Source organism: Scyliorhinus torazame, chromosome 7, assembly GCF_047496885.1.
Source record: "Scyliorhinus torazame isolate Kashiwa2021f chromosome 7, sScyTor2.1, whole genome shotgun sequence".
NCBI classification, from domain to species: domain Eukaryota; kingdom Metazoa; phylum Chordata; class Chondrichthyes; order Carcharhiniformes; family Scyliorhinidae; genus Scyliorhinus; species Scyliorhinus torazame.
In genome coordinates, this window is record NC_092713.1 from 71013300 (window position 1) to 71033410 (window position 20111).

The 20111-nt window shown below is 45.4% G+C and overlaps 1 protein-coding gene across 1 annotated transcript in view; it reads left to right on the top strand.

The window, feature by feature from the left end:
- The window catches only part of LOC140426307 (ras-related protein Rab-3B-like), a 275056-nt gene that overhangs the window by 183202 nt on the left and 71743 nt on the right, over window positions 1-20111 (top strand). Inside the window, exon 3 of the mRNA XM_072510893.1 lies at window positions 8522-8640. Within this exon, the coding sequence (XP_072366994.1) occupies window positions 8522-8640 (119 nt within the window). The remainder of the gene's footprint in view (window positions 1-8521; window positions 8641-20111) is intronic.

Consider the following 20111-nt stretch of genomic DNA (forward strand, 5'->3'; position numbering starts at 1 on the left):
CAAATTATTGATCTGAATAGCAGATTAGTTAGGTGATCATGGACAGAGATTAAAACTGAAAATGCTCAGCAAGTCAGGTCTGTAGGTAAAGAAACAGAGTTAACGTTTCAAGTCTGACATGTCATCATGAGTTCTGATAAACGGTCACAGACCTAAAATGTTAACTTTGTTTTTCCCTTCACTGATACTGCCAGACCTGCTGATGTTTCTCACATTGCTCATGTTGGAACACTGAAATAAAAACAGTTATTTCCTATTGTGTTGGTAGAAGATAAAGTAGGGTATGCACTCAATTTGGAGGGAACTGTCTAGTGGTGTGCCACAAGGATATTCGGTTTGTGAAATTGAAGCTGAGGATGGGAGATGAAAAGAAGCCACAAGTTTCCAAGAAGGGCGGGAAGAAAACTCTGAAGAAAACTCCAGTGAAGGGCGGCAAGAAGAGGAGGCGAACCAGGAAAAAGAGTTACTCCATCTACAAAGCGATGAAGCAGGTTCACCCCATCGCCGGCATCTCCTTCAAGATCATGAACTCATTCATCAACGACATTTTCGAGCGCATCGTGGGTGAGGCTGGCCCATTACAACAAGTGCAGCACCATCAGCTCCCGGGGGTGCCAGACCACCGTGCACCTACTGCTGCCCGGGGAACTGGCCAAACATGCCGTGTTGGAAGGGACAAATGCGGTGACCAAGTACACCAGATCCAAGTAAAACTGTTCTGTGTTGCCACCCCAACCATATCTTCTATTTATTAAATACTACAACTAAAAAAAGAACTGCATTTCTTTTAAAATGGATCATGATGAACTGTAAGATGATTGCCAAAAGGTCACTTTTGCAATTTCAAGAGCCTTGAAAGGTTCCAAGTTGGATTACAATAGGCAGTGCCACCTGCCCCCGATCCCCAATCCTAGGCCCCTCAAGCAGGCACCAAGTGCCCTGATAATAAAGGACACACACACACACACTACCACTGAATTGCAATAGGCTCAAGCATAAAGCTAATTAATGAGCCTAACTGACATTCTACTGCCACTGGTCAGGAATCCCATATTAGTCCCTTCCACCCACCATTTTAATCACCAGGAGGTTTTTCCATTGGCTGAAGCCTAACATGGGGCCTCTGCCTCAATTAAGAAGCAATGGTTACTGCCATGCATTTGTGTTAGCATTAAATCCAGGCTGTGGTGCAATAAACGGGCATAAGAAATCAAATGTTGTGACCTCTTTCTCTGTATCCATCAAATCGCTTTAAACATTTCAATTAGATCACACAACCTTCCAAACTTGAGAATATAAATAATGTTTATATAACCTATACTCATGATTTAACCCTTTAAGCTCCAGGATTTTAGTGAATCTGCATTGTACTCACACCAATGGCAATATAACTTTACTGAAGCACAGTGCCATGAGCTAAAGACAGTACTACAGATGGCATCCCACAGATAACTGAAATGTCACTGCCTCACTTTTGGTCTAGGTGTCTTGAGATAAAGAACAATGTTCCATTAGCTTTTTCAATATGTTTGCAAAACAGTGTGCTCGCTTTTAATGATTCTTGTACATAGACACCTCGGTCTCTTCCACAGCAAATAACCAGTCACCATTAAAGAAATATTCTAATTTGTCTTTCTCAAATCCAAATGACCTCGCACTTCCCCACATTGAACTCCTTCTGCATCCTTACATCAAAGTGTTGTGACAGAACTAATTATTAATGTTGTCACTCCACCCACTTTTTTCTCTCCCTATCTCTTCTTTTAAAAAATATTTTTTATTCTCCTCCTTTTTCACATTTTCTTGCAAATTTACACCCAACAATAAATAATAATCAGTAACGAATGTAATGTCAATCCCCATATCAATAACAATGATCCCATCCTCCCACCAAACCCCAGACATTGGCCCACATATTAACATAAACAAATGACAAAACGGAATCAGGAATCACCCATAGTCAACATTAACACATACAGCCCCCAACCCCCCCTGATGTTCGATGTGATCCAATTCTCGAAAGTGCATAATGAATAATGCCCATGAATTGTAGAACCCCTCTATCCTTTCCCTCAGTTCAAATTTGACCTTTTCAAGCGTTAACAATTCCAGCAGGTCCCCCCGCCACGCCAGAGCACAGGGTGGGGAGGTTGATCTCCACCCTAACAGGATCCACCTTTGGGCGATCAACGAGGCGAAGGCTACAAAATGTGCCCCTGTGCCCGTTTCCAACCCCGGCTGGTCTGACACCCCGAATATGGCCTCCCGAGGGCCCGGGTCCACTTTCACGTGCACCATTTTAGAGATTACTCTAAACACCTCCTTCCAGTAATCCTCCAGCTTTGGACAGGCCCAAAACATATGAAAGTGGTTTGCGGGCCCCCCTCCTCAACGTTCACACACATCTTCTACCCCTCAAAGAGCCGGATCATCCTCGCCCTTGTAAGGTGCGCTCTATACACCACCTTCAGCTGTATCAGCCCCAACCTCGCACACGAGGTGGAGGCGTTCACTCTCCGGTGCAGCTCACACCAGAACCCCCTCCTCCATATCACCTCCCAACTCTTCCACTTAGCCTTTATCCCTTCTAGCGGCGCCTTCTCCTCCTCCAAAATAGCCCCGTAAACCACCAATACTACCCCCTTCTCCAGTCCCCCTGTTGTCAACACCTCCTCCAGCAATGTGGAAGCCGGTTCTACTGGGAAGCTCTGTATCTCCTTTCTGGCAAAGTCTCAAAACTACATGTATCTAAATATTTCCCCTTGCTCCAGCCCATACTTCGCTCCCAGCTCCTTCAATCCCGCGAAACGACCCCCAAGAAATAAATCTTTTAGTGTCCTAATTCCTTTCTCCTCCCATCTGCGAAAATTTCCATCCCACTTCCTGGCTCAAATCTATGGTTCGCCCGAATCGTCACTTCCCTTGACCCTGCCCCCAACCCGAAGTGCTGTCGAAACTGCCTCCAAATTTTCAACGAAGCTATTACTACTGGACTCCCCGAGTATCACCCCAGGGCCGTCGGGAGCGGCGCTGTCGCTAGCGCCTTCAATCCCGACCCCCTACCCAAACTCTCCTCCATTCTGACCCAATGAGAGTCAACCCCTCTGACCCAGCTCCCTACCTTCTCCACATTTGCCACCCAGTAATAATACATCAGGTTCGGAAGACCTAAACCCCCTGCCTGCCTTCCTCTCTGTAGCAGCACTTTTTAAATTCTGGCCACCATCCCTCCCCATATGAACAAGATAATAATCATCCCTTCAATCTCTCTAAAAAATGCCTTTGGCAGGAAAATCGGCAGGCATTGAAAAATAAACAGGAATCGCGGCAGCACATTCATTATAACCGCCTGTACCCGACCCTCCAATCACAGAGGGAGACCATCCCACCTTGCCAAATCAGCTTTCACCCTCCCCACCAAACTAGAAATGTTGTACCTACGGAGCCCCCCAATCTCGAGCAACCTGCACCCCCAGGTATCTAAAGCAAGTCCCTGCCTTATGAAATGGCAGCCCCCCCATCCCTGCCCCCACTCATGGCCGAGAAACCACAAAATATTCACTCTTGTCTAGATTTAATTTGTACCCTGAGAAAGACGCAAACACCCGAAGCAGCTCCAGTATTCCCCCTATTGACACACTTGGTTCCGACACGTATAATAACAAGTCATCGGCATATAAGTACACCCTATGCTCTATTCCCCCCCCCCCCCCCGCACTATCCGTTTCCATACCCCCGAACCTCTTAATGCGATGGCCAATGGCTCAATCACGAGTGCAAACAGCAGGTGGGACATAGGACAACCCTGCCTCGTCCCACGGTGGAGAGAAAGTATTCCCAGCTGATGTTGTTTGTACGGACACTGGCCCCCTCGGCTCCTTATATAATAGCTTTACCCAGTCCACAAATCTGGGTCCAATTCCAAACCGCTCTAGAACGGCCATCAAGTACCTCCATTCTACCCGGTCAAACGCTTTCTCAGCGTCCAATGCGACAACCACCTCTGCTTCCTTCCCCTCCGCCGATACCATAACCATGTTCAATACCCTCCTAATGTTCAAAAAGAGCTGCCTCCCTCTCACAAACCCCGTCTGATCTTCACTTATCACCTTTGGGAGGCACTCCTCTAGCCTACCTGCCAGTACCTTCACCAATATCTTTGCATCCACGTTTACAAGTAATATGGGCCTTTACGACCCACACTCCGTAGGATCCTTATCTTTCTTAAGTAAGAGGGAAATCGATGCCTTCCCCCAAGTTTGTGGTAACACGCCCTTCCCTATCGCCTCCTCAAACATCCCCACCAACAGCGGATCCAGCTTATTTTTGAATTTTTTATAATATTCCACCGGAAACCCATCTGGCACTGCCACCTTCCTCGACTGCATCCTCCCAATCGCATCTTTTATCTCCTGCTCCATTATCGCCCCCTTTAATGTAGCCCTGTCCCCCTCCCCTAATCTAGGGTACTCCAACCCATCTAGAAATTCCTGCATTTCCCGGCCTCCCCTAGGTGGCTCTGACCTGTTCCCTATCTCTTCTTAACATGTTGTAAATAGGAATACTAACTTCCCAGTCCTGTCCAAATATATGCCAGCTCTCCATGGGAGTGGTTACATCATATTGCTCGATAATTATTAATGCTACTAAATTAATCATCAATCTTATGTTTTGTGCATTAATATGCTCAATCATGTGATGACGTTGTTACGACACCCTGGACTAGGGCGCAGTCAATTCCAGCCGTCTTGACCCGGAGCCGCAACACAAATGAATTAACCAATAATTCTTAGAAAAATACCTGAAGTCTTTGGCCCTTGGTTGCCCAATAATTACAGTCACCAAGTTTGTAAATTAAACACAATTACTTTTTTGCAATAAGAACTATAATGAAATATACAGCAAATACAACTGGTTAACTATTATCTAATTCCTAATCCCCCACTTTAAATTGCCGCCCACCCTCCGTGTGTGGGTGTGTGTGTGTGTATATATATATATACACACACACACACACACACACACCGAGGGGAAGAGTGGGGTGAAAATAATAAGTAAAAGATAAGAGTCTTTGTTTCAGGTGGTTGTTGCTAGCATACTTTCCTTCAAACCATGCTTTCAGGTTGTGATATTGGCTTTCCAGTCTGTAATAGTTTTCATGGTAGATTCATCCAGGTCTCAGAATTTTCAGAAATTTCTGAAATTAAAGCAGCTTTTCTGAAGAAAACACGAGAAAGAGCAGGTGTCCAGGATTCAAACTGAACTTCCCCTGGCTCTCTGAAAATCAGCCCACTCAGGCAAGACCCAAACACCATCTGTTACCAGGTAGAACATGACCTTTTGGCCAATTCATTGGCTACCAGCCAACCAATCTAACTGAGTCTCACCCCATCTCATGGGTGCCACTAAGTCTAAGTTCTCCCGTTCGAACACTAGTGCCAAATAGTATGTTGCAACTTCTTGAATTCTCATTCTCTCTGCTGTTTGACTTAAAGATATATATATGTTCATGGATGAAAAATGATCAAGGCAAAAATAAAGAGAGGGGAAATCAGGGAATCAATATGAAGGAATCTTACAATGTATTTATATATGATTACTTTGTGTGCTATACCAACAAAGTGGTTAATCCATTTGTTGAAAATAAATCTTCGACCGAGGGAGACAATGCATATTTGCATAAATGGATTGTTGGAAGTAAACTGGCTCTAAGTTATCTCATGTATCATTGGTCTTATATCATTGATTGTTGCGTTAGTTGTACAGCAGGTTTAAAGCGTTTATGTCACGGGTCTGAGTGTCTCCGATTTATCTCCAATTTACCTGCAGATAATCAGATGGTCCGATTGATCAAACTTTGTCTCATGGCAAGTGCTTACAGGCTACAGCAGGACTTGCATAAAAATATTGATTTATCCTCTGTGGCTAGATGGGCAATAACATTTTGCATAATGGCTGCTGGAATAAAAAGAGAAGATAAATGAAAATCAGAAAAATGTAGAAAATGCTGCAGGGGGACAAAAAGAGTTAGCATCTGTAACCTTTCAGCACGTGGATTTTTTCAGAACAGAAAAATAAAAAAATAAGCAAGCATTTTATTGGGTAGGAAAAGGAGCAGTGTAATAAATTGCCTTATTTGCCCTTGCCCAGGGTTCTTAAAACATTGAAGGCAGAGGTTTGTGCTTATCCACAAAACGTGACTGAATGCTGATTACATTCTGTGTCTCCTGTGTATGTGTGCATGCAGAGCTTGGCCTCTTCCAGGCAGTTCCCATAGTTACAGTCAGTCCCAACATAACCAAGAGGTCTGCTGAGAAAAATCTTATCATCAGGAAACAGATGAATGAAAAATGGTAGATAAGGAAAGAGAAAACTTGGTCATATGAAGGAAATTACCTTTCCAGGGACGTTTTATGTGGCTCTCCTGTTATTTAACAAGATTTATCACAGAAAGATCCCTCCCACATATATTTTCATGAATGATTAAGTACTAATTGCTCAAAACTACATCAAGAGTTTTCTTGCTTTCATACCTGAATGTTAAAAGAAAAATCAATCCTTATTCAACAAGGGGAGAAATCTTTGGAATGAGAAATTGCCTAGCCAGTTCCTAGCAATAGTTTCCCACCGAAAACTATAAGCCAGCAAACAAATCCCCCATCAGTTACATCCAGGTCAACCCTTGATGTAATTGCCCTTGTTCCGAAGAGGAAAACAATAGCTATGTTATGTTTAGAGATTATTTGTAGCTGTGGCTATAATCATAAAATTATTATTCTGCTTTCAAGAATTTGCATGAATTAAAAAGTATTTCAAGCAAATGTTTCACTTTCATAAAAACATTTGTACAGTTTTGTTTTCCAAATTTTTTTTTTAAGAGGTAGCCACTATTATTTTATCTTTTTGTCAGTCAGTTTTTAAAATCTGCTGCTCATGTGATCTCTGGATCGCTAATCCTCATTAATTGATGTGTGGAATGTTAAAATTCTCACGGCATGGTGGCACAATGGTTAGCACTGCTCCCTCACAGTGTCAGGGACCCGAGTTCAATTCCGGCCTTCGGTGATTGTCTGTGCGGAGTTTGCGCTTTCTTCCCGTGTCTGCGCGGTTTCCCTCCGGGTGCTCTGGTTTCTTCCCACAGTCCAAAGAAGTGCAGGTTAGGTGGATTGGCCATGCTAAATTGCCCCATAGTATCCAAAGATGTGCAGGTTAGGTGGGGTTATGGGTTACTGGGATAGGGTGGGGAGTGCGCCTAGATAGGGTGCTCTTTCAGAGTGTTGGTGCAAACCCGAGGGGCTGAATGGCCTCCTTGTGCACTATAGGAATTCTATGATTCTATTGCAGTTTTAGGTCTTTCCTTGCACTCTGCCTATCCGATTAACATGTTCATGAAATTTTCAGTACTCTATTCCTCCCAGTGAACACCTTCACCCTTCTCTCTGCAACCTGTGAAGTTTACTTCTCTTTCTTATATCACTTGAATTATTTTGTCGATCCATTTAAATTCATATTTTTGAGACCATGCTTGCAAATCTCAGCTATGCATATACCTTTGATTATATTTCACTTGCTTTCAACTTGGGTATGAACAAACAATTTCCCAGTCAACCTGCTTTAGTTGTGTCCACTTAAAATTTTATACTTGGAATTTTAAAAATCGCCCACATGAGTGCTAACCCCATGCAGTATTGAATTATTATATTAATCTCTGTCATGTTATCGTTGCTATCACCCAGAACTGTCTTAAAATCCATTTCCTTCATGCTTTCAAACTTATGGAATTGAGCTAACAACTGACTATTATGGATTCTTTGAAGTATGGCGTTATGAAGCAGCCATGAGTTACACTTATCAATTTGACAAAGCCATTTGGATTTTCTCGATTTATATTTGGTTGGTTAAAATCTCTTATTAAATAATTTCACATATCGACCTTATCTCAAAATATATTCCTCCCTCCTCCACCCCCCCCCGATGTCTGAGCCACCATCTAAAGATACCAGTGAAACCGTAGAATCCCTACAGTGCAGAAGGAGACCATTTGGTCCATCGAGTCTGCACCAACCCTTTGAAAGACCACCCTACCTAGACCCAATCCCCCCACCCTATTCCTCCAACCCTACCCTAAGGGACAACTTAGCATAGCCAATCCACCTAACCTGCACATCTTTGGACTGTGGGAGGAAACTGGAACACCCGGAGGAAATGCACGCAGACACAGGGAGAATGTGCACAGTCCACACAGTCACCCAAGGTCGGAATTGAAATTGGGCCTCTGGCGCTGTGAGGCAGCAGTGCCAACCACTATACCACCATGTCGCCCTGAATCCTGAGTTGTAAGTAATGTTAAGGGGGAGATCGCTCTGGTTTTGCTTTCAAGATTTAAATCACTCTACTTGACTTTTTTTGTTTTAATTAGCTGTGACCTTTGAAATAGTGAGGAACTCTAAGTTTGACTTTTGTCCCATTATTCAGCAGTAAATTATTTTATTCTGTATTAACGCACACGTTTGTTTTACAGGACACAGCTGGTCAGGAGCGATACAGAACTATCACTACTGCTTATTATAGAGGAGCCATGGGCTTCATACTGATGTATGACATTGCCAATCAAGAATCTTTTAATGCAGTACAGGACTGGTGAGTTTAAACTGTATTTCTTTTCCCCCTCTCTTCGTTCTGCCATCAAATTCACTTGGTCTTTAAACAATTCTATCAGCCCTTCCTTGCATTTTCTTATACATCTTTCTGATGATGAATAGCATGAATCAGCTGTCAGTTGGTGATCTGTTTGAAGACCAGTAGAAATGCAGCTCTTGAATTGCTGATTACATTGTTGACCTATCTTCATCTCCAACAGGAGTTAAATGCATAATTCAGTGTGAGTAACCAGTGATGGGGCTGGTTTAGCACAGGGCTAAATAGCTGCCTTTGAAAGCAGATAAAGGCAGGCCAGCAGCGCAGGTTCAATTCCTGTACCAGCCTCCCCGAACAGGCGCCGGAATGTGGCGACTGGGGGCTTTTCACAGTAACTTCATTTGAAGCCTACTTGTGACAATAAGCGATTTTCACTTCATTTCATTAAACTGACAAAGAGTCAGCCAGACTCAAAACATTAGCTCCCTTCTCTCTCCACAGATGCTGTCAGACCTGCTGAGATTATCCAGTAGTTTCTGTTTCTGTTGTAGCGATTGAATTAAATTAACTGGAGTGAGCTATTACAGTAATTTCAAATAAAAAGTTTGAAGAATATCTTGGTAGTTCCTCAATTGTTTTTAACTGAAGTTGTAGCTAAACATCATAACTGCTAAATATGGGCAGCACGGTGGCACAGTGGATAGCACTGCTGCCTCACGGCGCCAAGGTCCCAGGTTCGATCCCGGCTCAGGATCACTGTCCGTGTGGAGTTTGCACATTCTCCCCCTGTTTGCGTGGGTTTCGCCCCCACAACCCAAAGATGTGTAAGGTAGGTGGATTGGTCACACTAAATTGCCCCTTAATTGGAAAAAATGAATTGGATACTCTAAATTTATTTTTTTAAATAAATAAATAAATAAATAACTGCTAAATATATGCTGCTTGAGCACTGAGCCAACACTGCAGTTTGTCTCATCTATCCTACCAGGGAGCCCCAGGGAATAGTCCGTCTTTAGGCCCATGCACTTTGTCCTCTGCATTTCTGGGGGAGATGCCTGTTGTAATTTTTAACAAAATGTTTAGTCTTTATTTTTAATTTGTTAATGGCATGTGGGCATTGTTGCCAAGGCCAGCATTGATTTCCTGTCCCTTATTGCTCTTGACAAGTTGGTGATGAGTGCCCTTCTTGAAATCTAACTTTCTAAGCCATTTCAGAGAGAAGTTAAAAGTCCACCACATTGCTGGAGTCATTTTATTTATGGGATGTGGGCATGACTGGCTAGGTCGACATTTATTGCCCATCCATAGTTGCCCTTGAGAAGCTGGTAGTGAGTTGCCTTCTGGAACCGCTATAGGCCCTGAGATGGAGGGACACCCACACTACTGTTGGGGAGGGAATTCTAGGATTTTGACCCAGCGACAGTGATGTATTTCCAAGTCAGGGTGGGTGAGTGACTTGGAGGGAAACTCCCAGGTACCTGCTGCCCTTGTCCTTCTGGATAGTAGTTTGGAATCTGCTGCCCAAGGAGCCTTGGTGAGTTCCTACAGTGCATCTTGTAGGTGGTGCACACTGCTGCTACTGTTCATCGGTAGTGGAGGGAATTAATGTTTGCAGAAGGGGTACAAATCAAACGGCCTGCTTTGCCAGGGATGGTGTCAAGTTTCTTGAGTGTTGTTGGAGCTGAGCTCCGTTTTCCACCACACTACTGAATTGTGCGTTGTAGATGATGGACAGGCTTTGGGGATCAGGAGGTAAGTTACTTGCCGTAGGGGTCCTAGCCTCTGACCTGCTCTTGTAGCCACAGTATTTATATGGCTAGTCCAGTTCAGTTTCTGGCAAATGGCAACCCCCAAGATGTTGTTGATTCAGCAATAGTGATGCCATCAAATGTCAAAGGGTGATAGATTCTTCCTTGTTGGAGATGGTCATTGCCTAGCGTTTGTGTGGGGCAAAGGTTACTTGCCACTTGTCGACAAAATCCTGGATATTGTCCAGGTCTTGCTGTATTTAGGCATCAACTGCTTCAATATCTGAGGAGTTGCGAATGGTGCTGAGCATTGTGCAGTCATCTGCACTTCTGACCTTATGCTGGAAGGATTGGTCTCAGCACACTACCCTGAGGAACTCCTGCGTGATGTCCTGGAGCTGAGATGATTGACCTCCAACCACCACAACCATCTGCCTTTGCGCTAGGCATGACTCTAATCAGCAGAGGGTTTCTCCCCGATTCCCATTGACTTCAGTTTTGCTAGGGCTCCTTGATGCCGCACTTGGTTAAATCCTGCCTTGATATCAAGGACAGTCATTGAATTCACAGTGCAGAAGGAGGCCATTCGGCCCCTCGAGTCTGCACCGGCCCTTGGAAAGAGCACCCTACTTAAGCCAATCCACCTAATCTGCACATCTTTGGACTGTGGGAGGAAACCGGAGCTCCCGGAGGAAACCCAGGCAGACACTCTCACCTCACCTCTGGTATTGAGCTCTTTTGTCCATGTTTGAATCAAGGCTGTCATGAGGTCAGGAACTGAGTGACCCTGGCGGAACACAAAGGGAGCGTCAGTGAGCAGGTTATTATTAAGCAAGTGCCACTTTATAGCGCTGTTGATGGCCCCTTCCATCACTTTGCTGATGATCAAGAGTGGACAGTAATTGGCTGGGTTGGATTTGTTCTTCTTGTGTTCAGGTCACACCTGGGCAGCTTTCCACATTTAAAAAAATATATATATATTTTATTGAAATTTTTTTCCAAACAACAATTTTTCCCTCTTACAAAGCATACGAAACAATAACAAAACAGAAATTTTTAACAATACACAGGTAACAAAACCCCATTGTTTATTGACCTAAACTAAACTAACCCCCCCCCCCCCCCCCCTCCCCCTGGGTTGCTGCTGCTGGTCATCTATCTTCCCTCTAACGTTCTCCTAGGTAGTCGAGAAATGGCTGCCACCGCCTGGTGAACCCTTGAGCCGATCCTCTCAGGGCAAACTTTATCTGCTCCAGTTTAATGAACCCCGCCATATCATTTACCCAGGCCTCCAGTCCGGGGGGTTTCGCCTCCTTCCACATGAGTAGGATCCTGCGCCGGGCTACTAGGGACGCAAAGGCCACGACATCGACCTCTTTCGCCTCCTGCACTCCCGGCTCTTCCGCAACTCCAAATAGAGCTAACCCCCAGCCTGGTTTGACCCGGGCCTTCACCACCTGCGAAATCACTCCCGTCACTCCCTTCCAATACCCTTCCAGTGCCGGGCACGCCCAAAACATGTGCGTGGTTTGCCGGGCTCCCGCCACACCTCCCACATTTGTCCTCCACTCCAAAGAACCTGCTCAATCTTGCCCCCGTTATGTGTGCTCTATATAGCACCTTAAATTGAATCAGGCTAAGCCTGGCGCATGAGGAAGAGGAATTTACCCTGCTTAGGGCATCAGCCCACATACCCTCCTCTATCTCCTTCCCTAATTCTTCTTCCCACTTTCCTTTTAGTTCGCCCACCGACTCCTCCCCCTCTTCCCTCATCTCTCTATAAATCTCTGACACCTTGCCCTCTCCGACCCACACCCCTGAAAGCACTCTGTCCTGAATCCCCTGTGCCGGGAGCAGCGGAAATTCCCTCACCTGTTGTCTAGTGAACGCCCTCACCTGCATATATCTAAGGAAGTTTCCCCGGGGCAACTTATACTTTTCCTCCAATGCTCCCAAGCTCGCAAACGTCCCATCTATAAATAAATCTCCCACCCTCCTAATTCCCAACTGGTACCAGCTCTGAAATCCTCCATCCATTCTTCCTGGGGCGAACCTATGGTTGTTCCTGATAGGGGACCCCACCAGGGCTCCCCGCACCCCTCTCTGTCGCCTCCACTGTCCCCAGATATTCAGTGTTGCCGCCACCACCGGGTTTGTGGTAAACTTTTTAGGTGAGAGCGGTAGCGGCGCCGTCACCAGCGCCGGCAGCTTTCCACATTGACAGGTAGATGCCAGTGTTGCCGCTATGCTGTAACAGTTGGCTTGGGGCGTGGTAAGTTCTGGAGCACAAGTCTTCAGTACTTTTTAAATAATCTTTATTATTGTCACAGGTAGGCTTACATTAACGCAACAATGAAGTTACTGTGAAAATCTCCTTGTCGTCACATTCCAGCGCCTGTTTGGGTACACTGAGGGAGAATTCAGAATGCCCAATTCACGTAATAAGCACGTCTTTTGGGACTTGTGGGAGGAAACCGGAGCACCCGGAGGAAACCCACACAGACATGGGGAGAAGAGGAGAGAATCTTGTCAGGGCTCATATTTTTTGTAGTATCCAGTGCCTTCGTCTTTTTCTTGATATCACGTGGAGTGAATCGAATTAGCTAAAGACTGGTGAGTCCTTGGGGTCCTCCAGAGGAGACCGAGATAGATCACCTATTCTGCACTTCTGGCTGAAGATTGTTGTGAATGCTTCTGCCTTAACTTTTGCACATATGCGCTGAGCTCCTCCATCATTGAGGATGAGGATATTTGTGGAGCCTCCTACTCCAATGAGTTGTTTAATTGTCCACCCCTATTCATGGCTGGATGTACAAGACTACAGAGTTTGGGTTTGATCCGTTGATTATGGGTTTGCTTAGCTCCACCCATCACTTGCTGCTTCTGCTGTTCAGCATCAAGTAGTCCTGTGTTGTAGCTTCACCAGGTTGACACCTCATTTTAAGGTATGCCTGGCTTTTCGCCTGGCATGCCCTCCAGCACCAGCGTTGATCCCCTGGCTTTGTGGTACAGGGAGAGTGAAGGATATGCCGGGCCATGAGTTTGCAGAATGTGGTTGAGTACAATTCTGCAGCTGCTGATGGCCCACAACGGCCAGCTCAATCTGGGGTGGTTCTCCCGAGCCCCTCTTGGTGATGGACATTGAAGTCCCCCACCCAGAGTACATTCTGTGCCCTTGCCACCCTAAGTGCTTCTACCAAGTGGTGTTCAACGTGGAGGAGTATTGATTCATCAGCTGAGGGGAGACGGTACGGGGCAATCAGCAGGCAGTTTCCTTGCCCATGTTTGAACTGGAACAGCTTTTAAAATCAAAACAGAGAAAAACACTTCTTTCTCCTTCTGTAGTCCAAAGCAGTCAAACTGAAACCTATTAAAAAAAAAAAAAACCCTCTCACCTGACAACCACAGCCCATTGTGCTACAAGTCACATGATAAGAGACGGAACCTTTCTTAAAGGCACACTCACATGACATATGTCAATTAGACTGGTTAAGGGTGGCAGTTTGCCTCCCTTTGTCCAAAAGCACATTGGTGAACCAGATGAGTATTTTTACAACAATCCAGTAGTTTTGTGGTCGCCACAACCGTTACTAGCTTCTTAATTCCAGATCTATTAAATAAACAGGTAGATGGGTGACCACCAGGTGAGGGAGGCAGGTAAGGCAGGAGCCTCCTGTGGCTATTCCCCTCTCACACAGGTATACAGTTTTGGATACTGTTGGAGGGGTAGCCTCTCTGGGGAAGATACCAGCAGCAGCTCGACCTGTGACACCATAAATGGTTCTGCTGTAGAGCTGGGTCAGGCTAAACCCAAGCGAGTGATAGTAGTAGGAGACTCGATAGTCAGGGGCGCCCCCCCCCCCCCCCCCCCCCCATTCCGCCCTTTTTCACTGCTCCCCATTCTTTCTTGCTGGGTTTTGCTACCTCACCTCATCCACACCACTTTGGACATTGCCTCGAAGAAGGCTGTCCAGTACCCAGCAAGTCTGTGGCAAGACCAGAACATGTGGCCATGGTTGGCCGGGCCTCCTTGGCACAGTTCACATCTATCCTCCACCTCTGGGAAGAACCTGTTCATTTGGGTTCTGGTAAAGTGGGCTCTATATACCACTTATAGCTGCGTTAGGTTGAGCCTTGCGCATGTGGAGGTAGAGTTGACCCTGTGCAGTGCTTCGCTCCAGAATCCCCCCCCTATTTCGAACCCCAAGTCTTCCTCCCATTTCCTCCTCGTCATGTCCAGTTTGGTGTCAGCCCTCTCTAGCAGTCGTTCGTTCATGTCACTACAGTTCCCTCTGCCTAGGATGTCTGCAGTAGCTCTTCTAGGAGTGTCTGTCGTGGTGGTCACGCCTATGTCCTTGTGGTCACGCGTATGTCCTTGTCTCCTTCCGGAGGAGGTTTTTAAGCTGCAGCTATCGGAGTTTGTTGCCTTTAGCTAGTTGGAATCTCTGCGTCAGTTCTTCCAGTGATGTGACCCTACCGTCAGTGTATAGGTCCCTGACTGTCAGTGTCCGTCCCCCCGTCCTGTCTCTACCTTTTGAAGGTGGCATCAGTGAGTGCTGGTGTGAACCTGTGGTTATTGCAGATGGGGGCTTTGTCGGACATTTTGGTCAGTCCGAATTGCTGCCGTAGTTGGTTCCGCGTCTGGAGGGTGGCTAGCACCACTGAGCTGCTGGAGAGATGAGACTGAGATAAACAGCGCATATTAAGAGCAGGCAGAGGGAAGCTGCAGGGCTCAGTGGGACAGGAGGCCTGGAGTGCATTTGCTTTAATGCAAAAAGTATAACAGATGAAATAGATGAACTGAGAGCCTGGATTACGGCATGGAACTAGATGTAATTGCAATTATGAAGACATGGTTAAAGGAGGGACAGGACTGGCAGCTTAATGTTCTGGGATATTGTTGTTTTAGAAGGGACAGAAGGGGAAACAAAAGAGGTGGGAGGCTTGCATTGCTGATAGGGAGCAGAACACAGCTGTGTTGAGGGAGGACACATTGGAGGGATCTTGTAGGGAGGCATTATGGATGGAGCTCAGGAATAAGAAAGGTGAAATCACAATGTTGGGAGTGTACTATAGACCTCCAAATAGCCCGCAGGAGACAGAGGAGCGGTTGTGTAGTCAGATACTGAAAAGGTGTGAAAAAAGCAGTGTAGTTGTGATGGGCGATCTTAACTTCCCCCATATTGACTGGGAATCCCTTATAGCCAGGGGTTCGGTTGGAGAGCAATTTGTTAGATGTGCCTAGGAGGGCTTTTTGATACAGTACGTTGACAATCCAACCAGGGAGGGGGCCGTACTAGACTTGTTATTGGGGAATGAGCCAGGCCAGATGATTGATGTTTCAGTGGGAGATCATTTTGGATTGAGCAACCATAATTCTGTAAGATTTTGGGTAGTTATGGATAAGGACAAGGGAGGCCCGTGAGTGTGGGTGCTTAATTGGGTGAGGGCCAATTACATCCCAATTAGACTTGAATTGGGGAATGTGGATTGGGAGCGGCAATTTGAGGACAAATCCACGTCTGACATGTGGGAGGCTTTTAAAGGCCAAGTGCAGGACAGGCATGTCCCCACAAAAATAAAGGATAGAAATAGCAGGATTCAGGAATCATGGATGACGAGGGAAACTGTAAGCTTAGTCAAAATAAAAGAGGACGCATACAGTAGGTTTAGGCATCTAAAAACTGACAAAGCCCTTGAGGAGTTCAAAGTAGGAAGGAACTAAAACGTGGAATTAGGAGGGCTAAAATGGGCCATGAAATTTCTTTAGCAAACATGGTCAAGGAGAATCCCAAGGCTCTTTATGCATATATTAGGAGCAAGAGGGTAGCAAGAGAAAGAGTAGGCCCACTCAACGACAATGGAAGGATGTTATGCATGGAACACAGGAAGTGGGTGAAATCCTTAATGAGTACTTTGTATCAGTATTCACCAGAGAGAAGGACATGACGGATGTTGAGGTCGGGGATAGGTGTGTGAACGCTCTGAGAATGTCAATATATCAAAGGAGGAAGTGTTGAGTATCCTAAGTTGCATTAAGGTGGACAAGTCCCAGGGGCTGGATGGGATCTATCCCAGGTTACTGCAGGAGGCAAAGGGAGAAATAGCTGGGGCCTTTGATATCTTCACACCCTCTTTGACCACAGACGAGGTTCCAGAGGACTGGAGAATAGCCAATGTTGTTCCCTTGTTTAAGAAAGGAAGCTTGGCCAATCCAGCAAATTATAGGCCAGTGAGCTTGACATCAGTGGTAGGGAAGCTTTTAGAAAAGATACTGAGGGACAGGATGTATGCACATTTGGAGGAAAAGGACTAGTTAGTGACAGGCTGCATGTTTTTTTACGGGAATGTCATGTCTCACCAACTTGATTGAGTTTTTTTGAAGAGGTGACAAAGAAAATTGATGAGGGAAGGGTGTGGATGTAGTTTATATGGACTTTATCCATATAAAAGCCTTATGGATGGACCATCCATAAGGCTTTTGACAAGGTCCCACATGGCAGACTGGTACAAAAACTAAAATCACATCGGATTCGGGGTTGGCTGGCTAGGTGGATACAAAACTGGCTTTGTTATAGAAGACAGAGTAGCGGTGGAAGGGTGTTTTTATGAATGGAGATCTGTAGCTTGTGGTGTTCCACAGGGATCAGTGCTGGGACTCGATTGTTTGTAGTATATATAAATGATCTGGAGGAAAATGTGGGTGGTCTGATTAGTAAGTTTGCGGATGACATGAAGATTGGCGGAGTTGCTGCTAGTGCCGAGGATAGTCAGAGGATACAATAGGATATAGATAGATTGGATACTTGGCCACAGAAATGGCAGATGGAGTTTAATCCGGACAAATGCGAGGTGAATCATTTTGAAGGATCAAATCTAGGTTTGAATTATACTGTAAATGGCAGAATTCTTAGGAACATTAAAATACAGAGGGATTTAGGTGGGTGGGTCCACAGTTCCCAAAAAATGGCCAAGGTGATTAAGAAGGCATTTGGCATGCTTGCCTTCATCAACTGGGGCATTGGTACAGGAGTTGGGAAATCATGTTGCAGATATATAAAACCTTGGTTAGACTGCATTTGGAATATTGGAATCATGGCCAGAATTCTCCAGCCGTCTAGATTCACTTTTCCCACTGGCAGTGCACCCCCGCTGGCAGGTTTCCTGGCGGCGTGGGGTGGCTTTAATGTGAAATCCCATTGATAAGCTGCAGGAGTATAGAATCCCACTACCAGCAGAGGGCTGGTTTGGCTCAGTGGGCTAGACAGCTGGTTTGTGATGCAGATCAAGGTCAGCAGCGCTGGGAAGCTGACCGTACCAGCTTACCCGAACAGGCGCCGGAATGTGGCGACTAGGGGCTTATCACAGTAACTTCATACTTGTGACAATAAAAGATTGTTATTATTATTATGTCGCACTGCCGGGAAACACGCGGCTGGGGTCTGGAGAATCCTGCCCCATGTCTTTGAATCATTAGTCCAGGGCTCTAAATGACTAGTCCAGCAACATAACAACTATGTAACCAAACATATCCATTTTTAAAAATCCATATATGCAGAAAGTGAAGTTAATGGTGTTGAGATTATGGTTTTTCACATCTAGCTCTTCACTGCTGATATGTCATTGTGACTTGCAAACATTGATCTTTAGGTTTATTGTCTGACACTTAAGACACTGGTTCTAGATAGTTGTATGTGCATTCATGCAACATTTGCGGTTAATTGTGTGTTCAGCATCTTAAAAACTCTTGGGGAGTTTGGAAAGCGCAGAAAGTGGTTACTTGGCCAAAAAAAACATAGTGTTTGATTTTGTTATTGATTTCCCTCTATAAATATCACCAGAAGATATGATGAAGAACCATTGAACTAATGGAGGAGCTGTCTAAATTACAACCTGTTTTTAATTACATAACGTAATCACATATAGAACTATGGAAGATGTACAACACAGAAACATTTGGCTCAGTTGCCCATGTTTATCCTCCACACAAACCTCTTCCCACTAATTCTGTTTCCACCGCGCTCCCATATCCTTTTATGCCAAGCGCCTGAATGTGTATGCATCAAGCTAATGCACCAATGCAAAGGGCTTCAACTACTTCATGAGGCTGTAAGATTCACATTCCACCATTCTGTGCAAAGAACTTTCAACTCAATTCTTTGAATGATTTTGTTAGTGCCAATCTTATATTTATGTCCCCTTATTCTGGACTCACCCGCAAGTGAAAATAATTTCTCACATCCATCTTATCAAGCCTGTTCATAGTTTTCTCCCCCCATTCAAAAACATGCGTTATCCAGAAAATTAGTAAAAGTCTTTGTCTCCATACAGTATGTTTCACTCCGAGATCCCTCAATATAATTTCAATACTCCTGATATTTGCAATATGCATTCCATGTGAGACCTACAGCCTGAGGAGGTTCTACATAGTTTCCAGCCCCTTGGTGTACTATGGCTGAAACCTTTTTTTAGGTTGCCTCTTAGCCTTTCCTTCCTGAAATTTACTGTAAAGAGGTGGCTCATTTATCTGCTGGCACTTTTGACTTCCGGTGACAGACACTGTATACATAAATCTTGCCAATGATTCACCAAATCAGTTGGTATATAAATTAGTACATCTGAATGTAGTGTAATTTCCGCGATTTCTGTTTATTTTCCATCGCGATTTTGGTTTATTTTCCAATGCATGCCGGTTTTCCTGCCAAAGACATTTTTTGGAGAGATAGAGGGAAAGATTACCTCGTTCATATGAGGAGGGAAGGTGGCCAGAGTTAGAAAGGTGCTGCTACAGAGGGGAAGGCAGGCAGGGGGTTTAGGTCTTCCGAACCTGATGTATTACTACTGGGCGGCGAATATGGAGAAGGTGCGGAGCTGGGTCAGAGGGGTTGATTCCCAGTGGGTCAGAATTGAGGAGAATTTGTGCCAAAGGGTCAGGATTGAAGGCGCTAGAAACAACGCCTCTCCTTATGGCCCCAGGGAAATACTCTGGGACTCCGGTAGTAATAGCTTCATTGAGAATTTGGAGGCAGCGTCGTCAACACTTCGGGGTGGAGGCAGGGTCAAGGGAAATGCCGATTCGGGAACCACAGATTTGAGCCAGAGAAGTGGGACGGAAATTTTCGGAAATGGGAGGAGAAGGGGATTAAGACAATAAAAGATTTGTTTTTTGGGGGTCGATTTGCAAATCACGTTCATATCTTTTGGTCCTGTCCAAAGTTGGAGGATTACTGGAAGGAGGTGTTTAGGGTAATGGTGCACGTGAAACTGGACCCTGGCCCTCGGAAGACCATATTCGGGGTGTCGGACCAGCCGGGGTTGGAAACGGGTGCGGAGGCAGATGTTGTAGCCTTCACCTCGTTGATCGCCCAAAGGCGGATCCTGATGGGATAGAGAGCAACCTCTCCACCCTGTGCCCTGGCGTGGCGGGGGCATCTGCTGGAATTCTTGACTCTTGAGAAGGTTAAGTTTGAACTGAGAGGAAGGATGGAGGGGTTCTACAATTCATGGGCATTATTCACTATGTACTTTCAAGAATTGGATAACATCGAACATTAGGGGGGGTTGGGGGCTGGGAGGGTTGGGGGGAGGGGGACTGTATGTGTTAATGGTGACTATGGGTGATTCCTGATTCCCATTTGTTTATGTTAACATACGGGTAGTTGTTTGGGGGTTGGTGGAAGGATGGGATTGTTGTTGTTGATATGGGGATTGACATTATATTCGTTA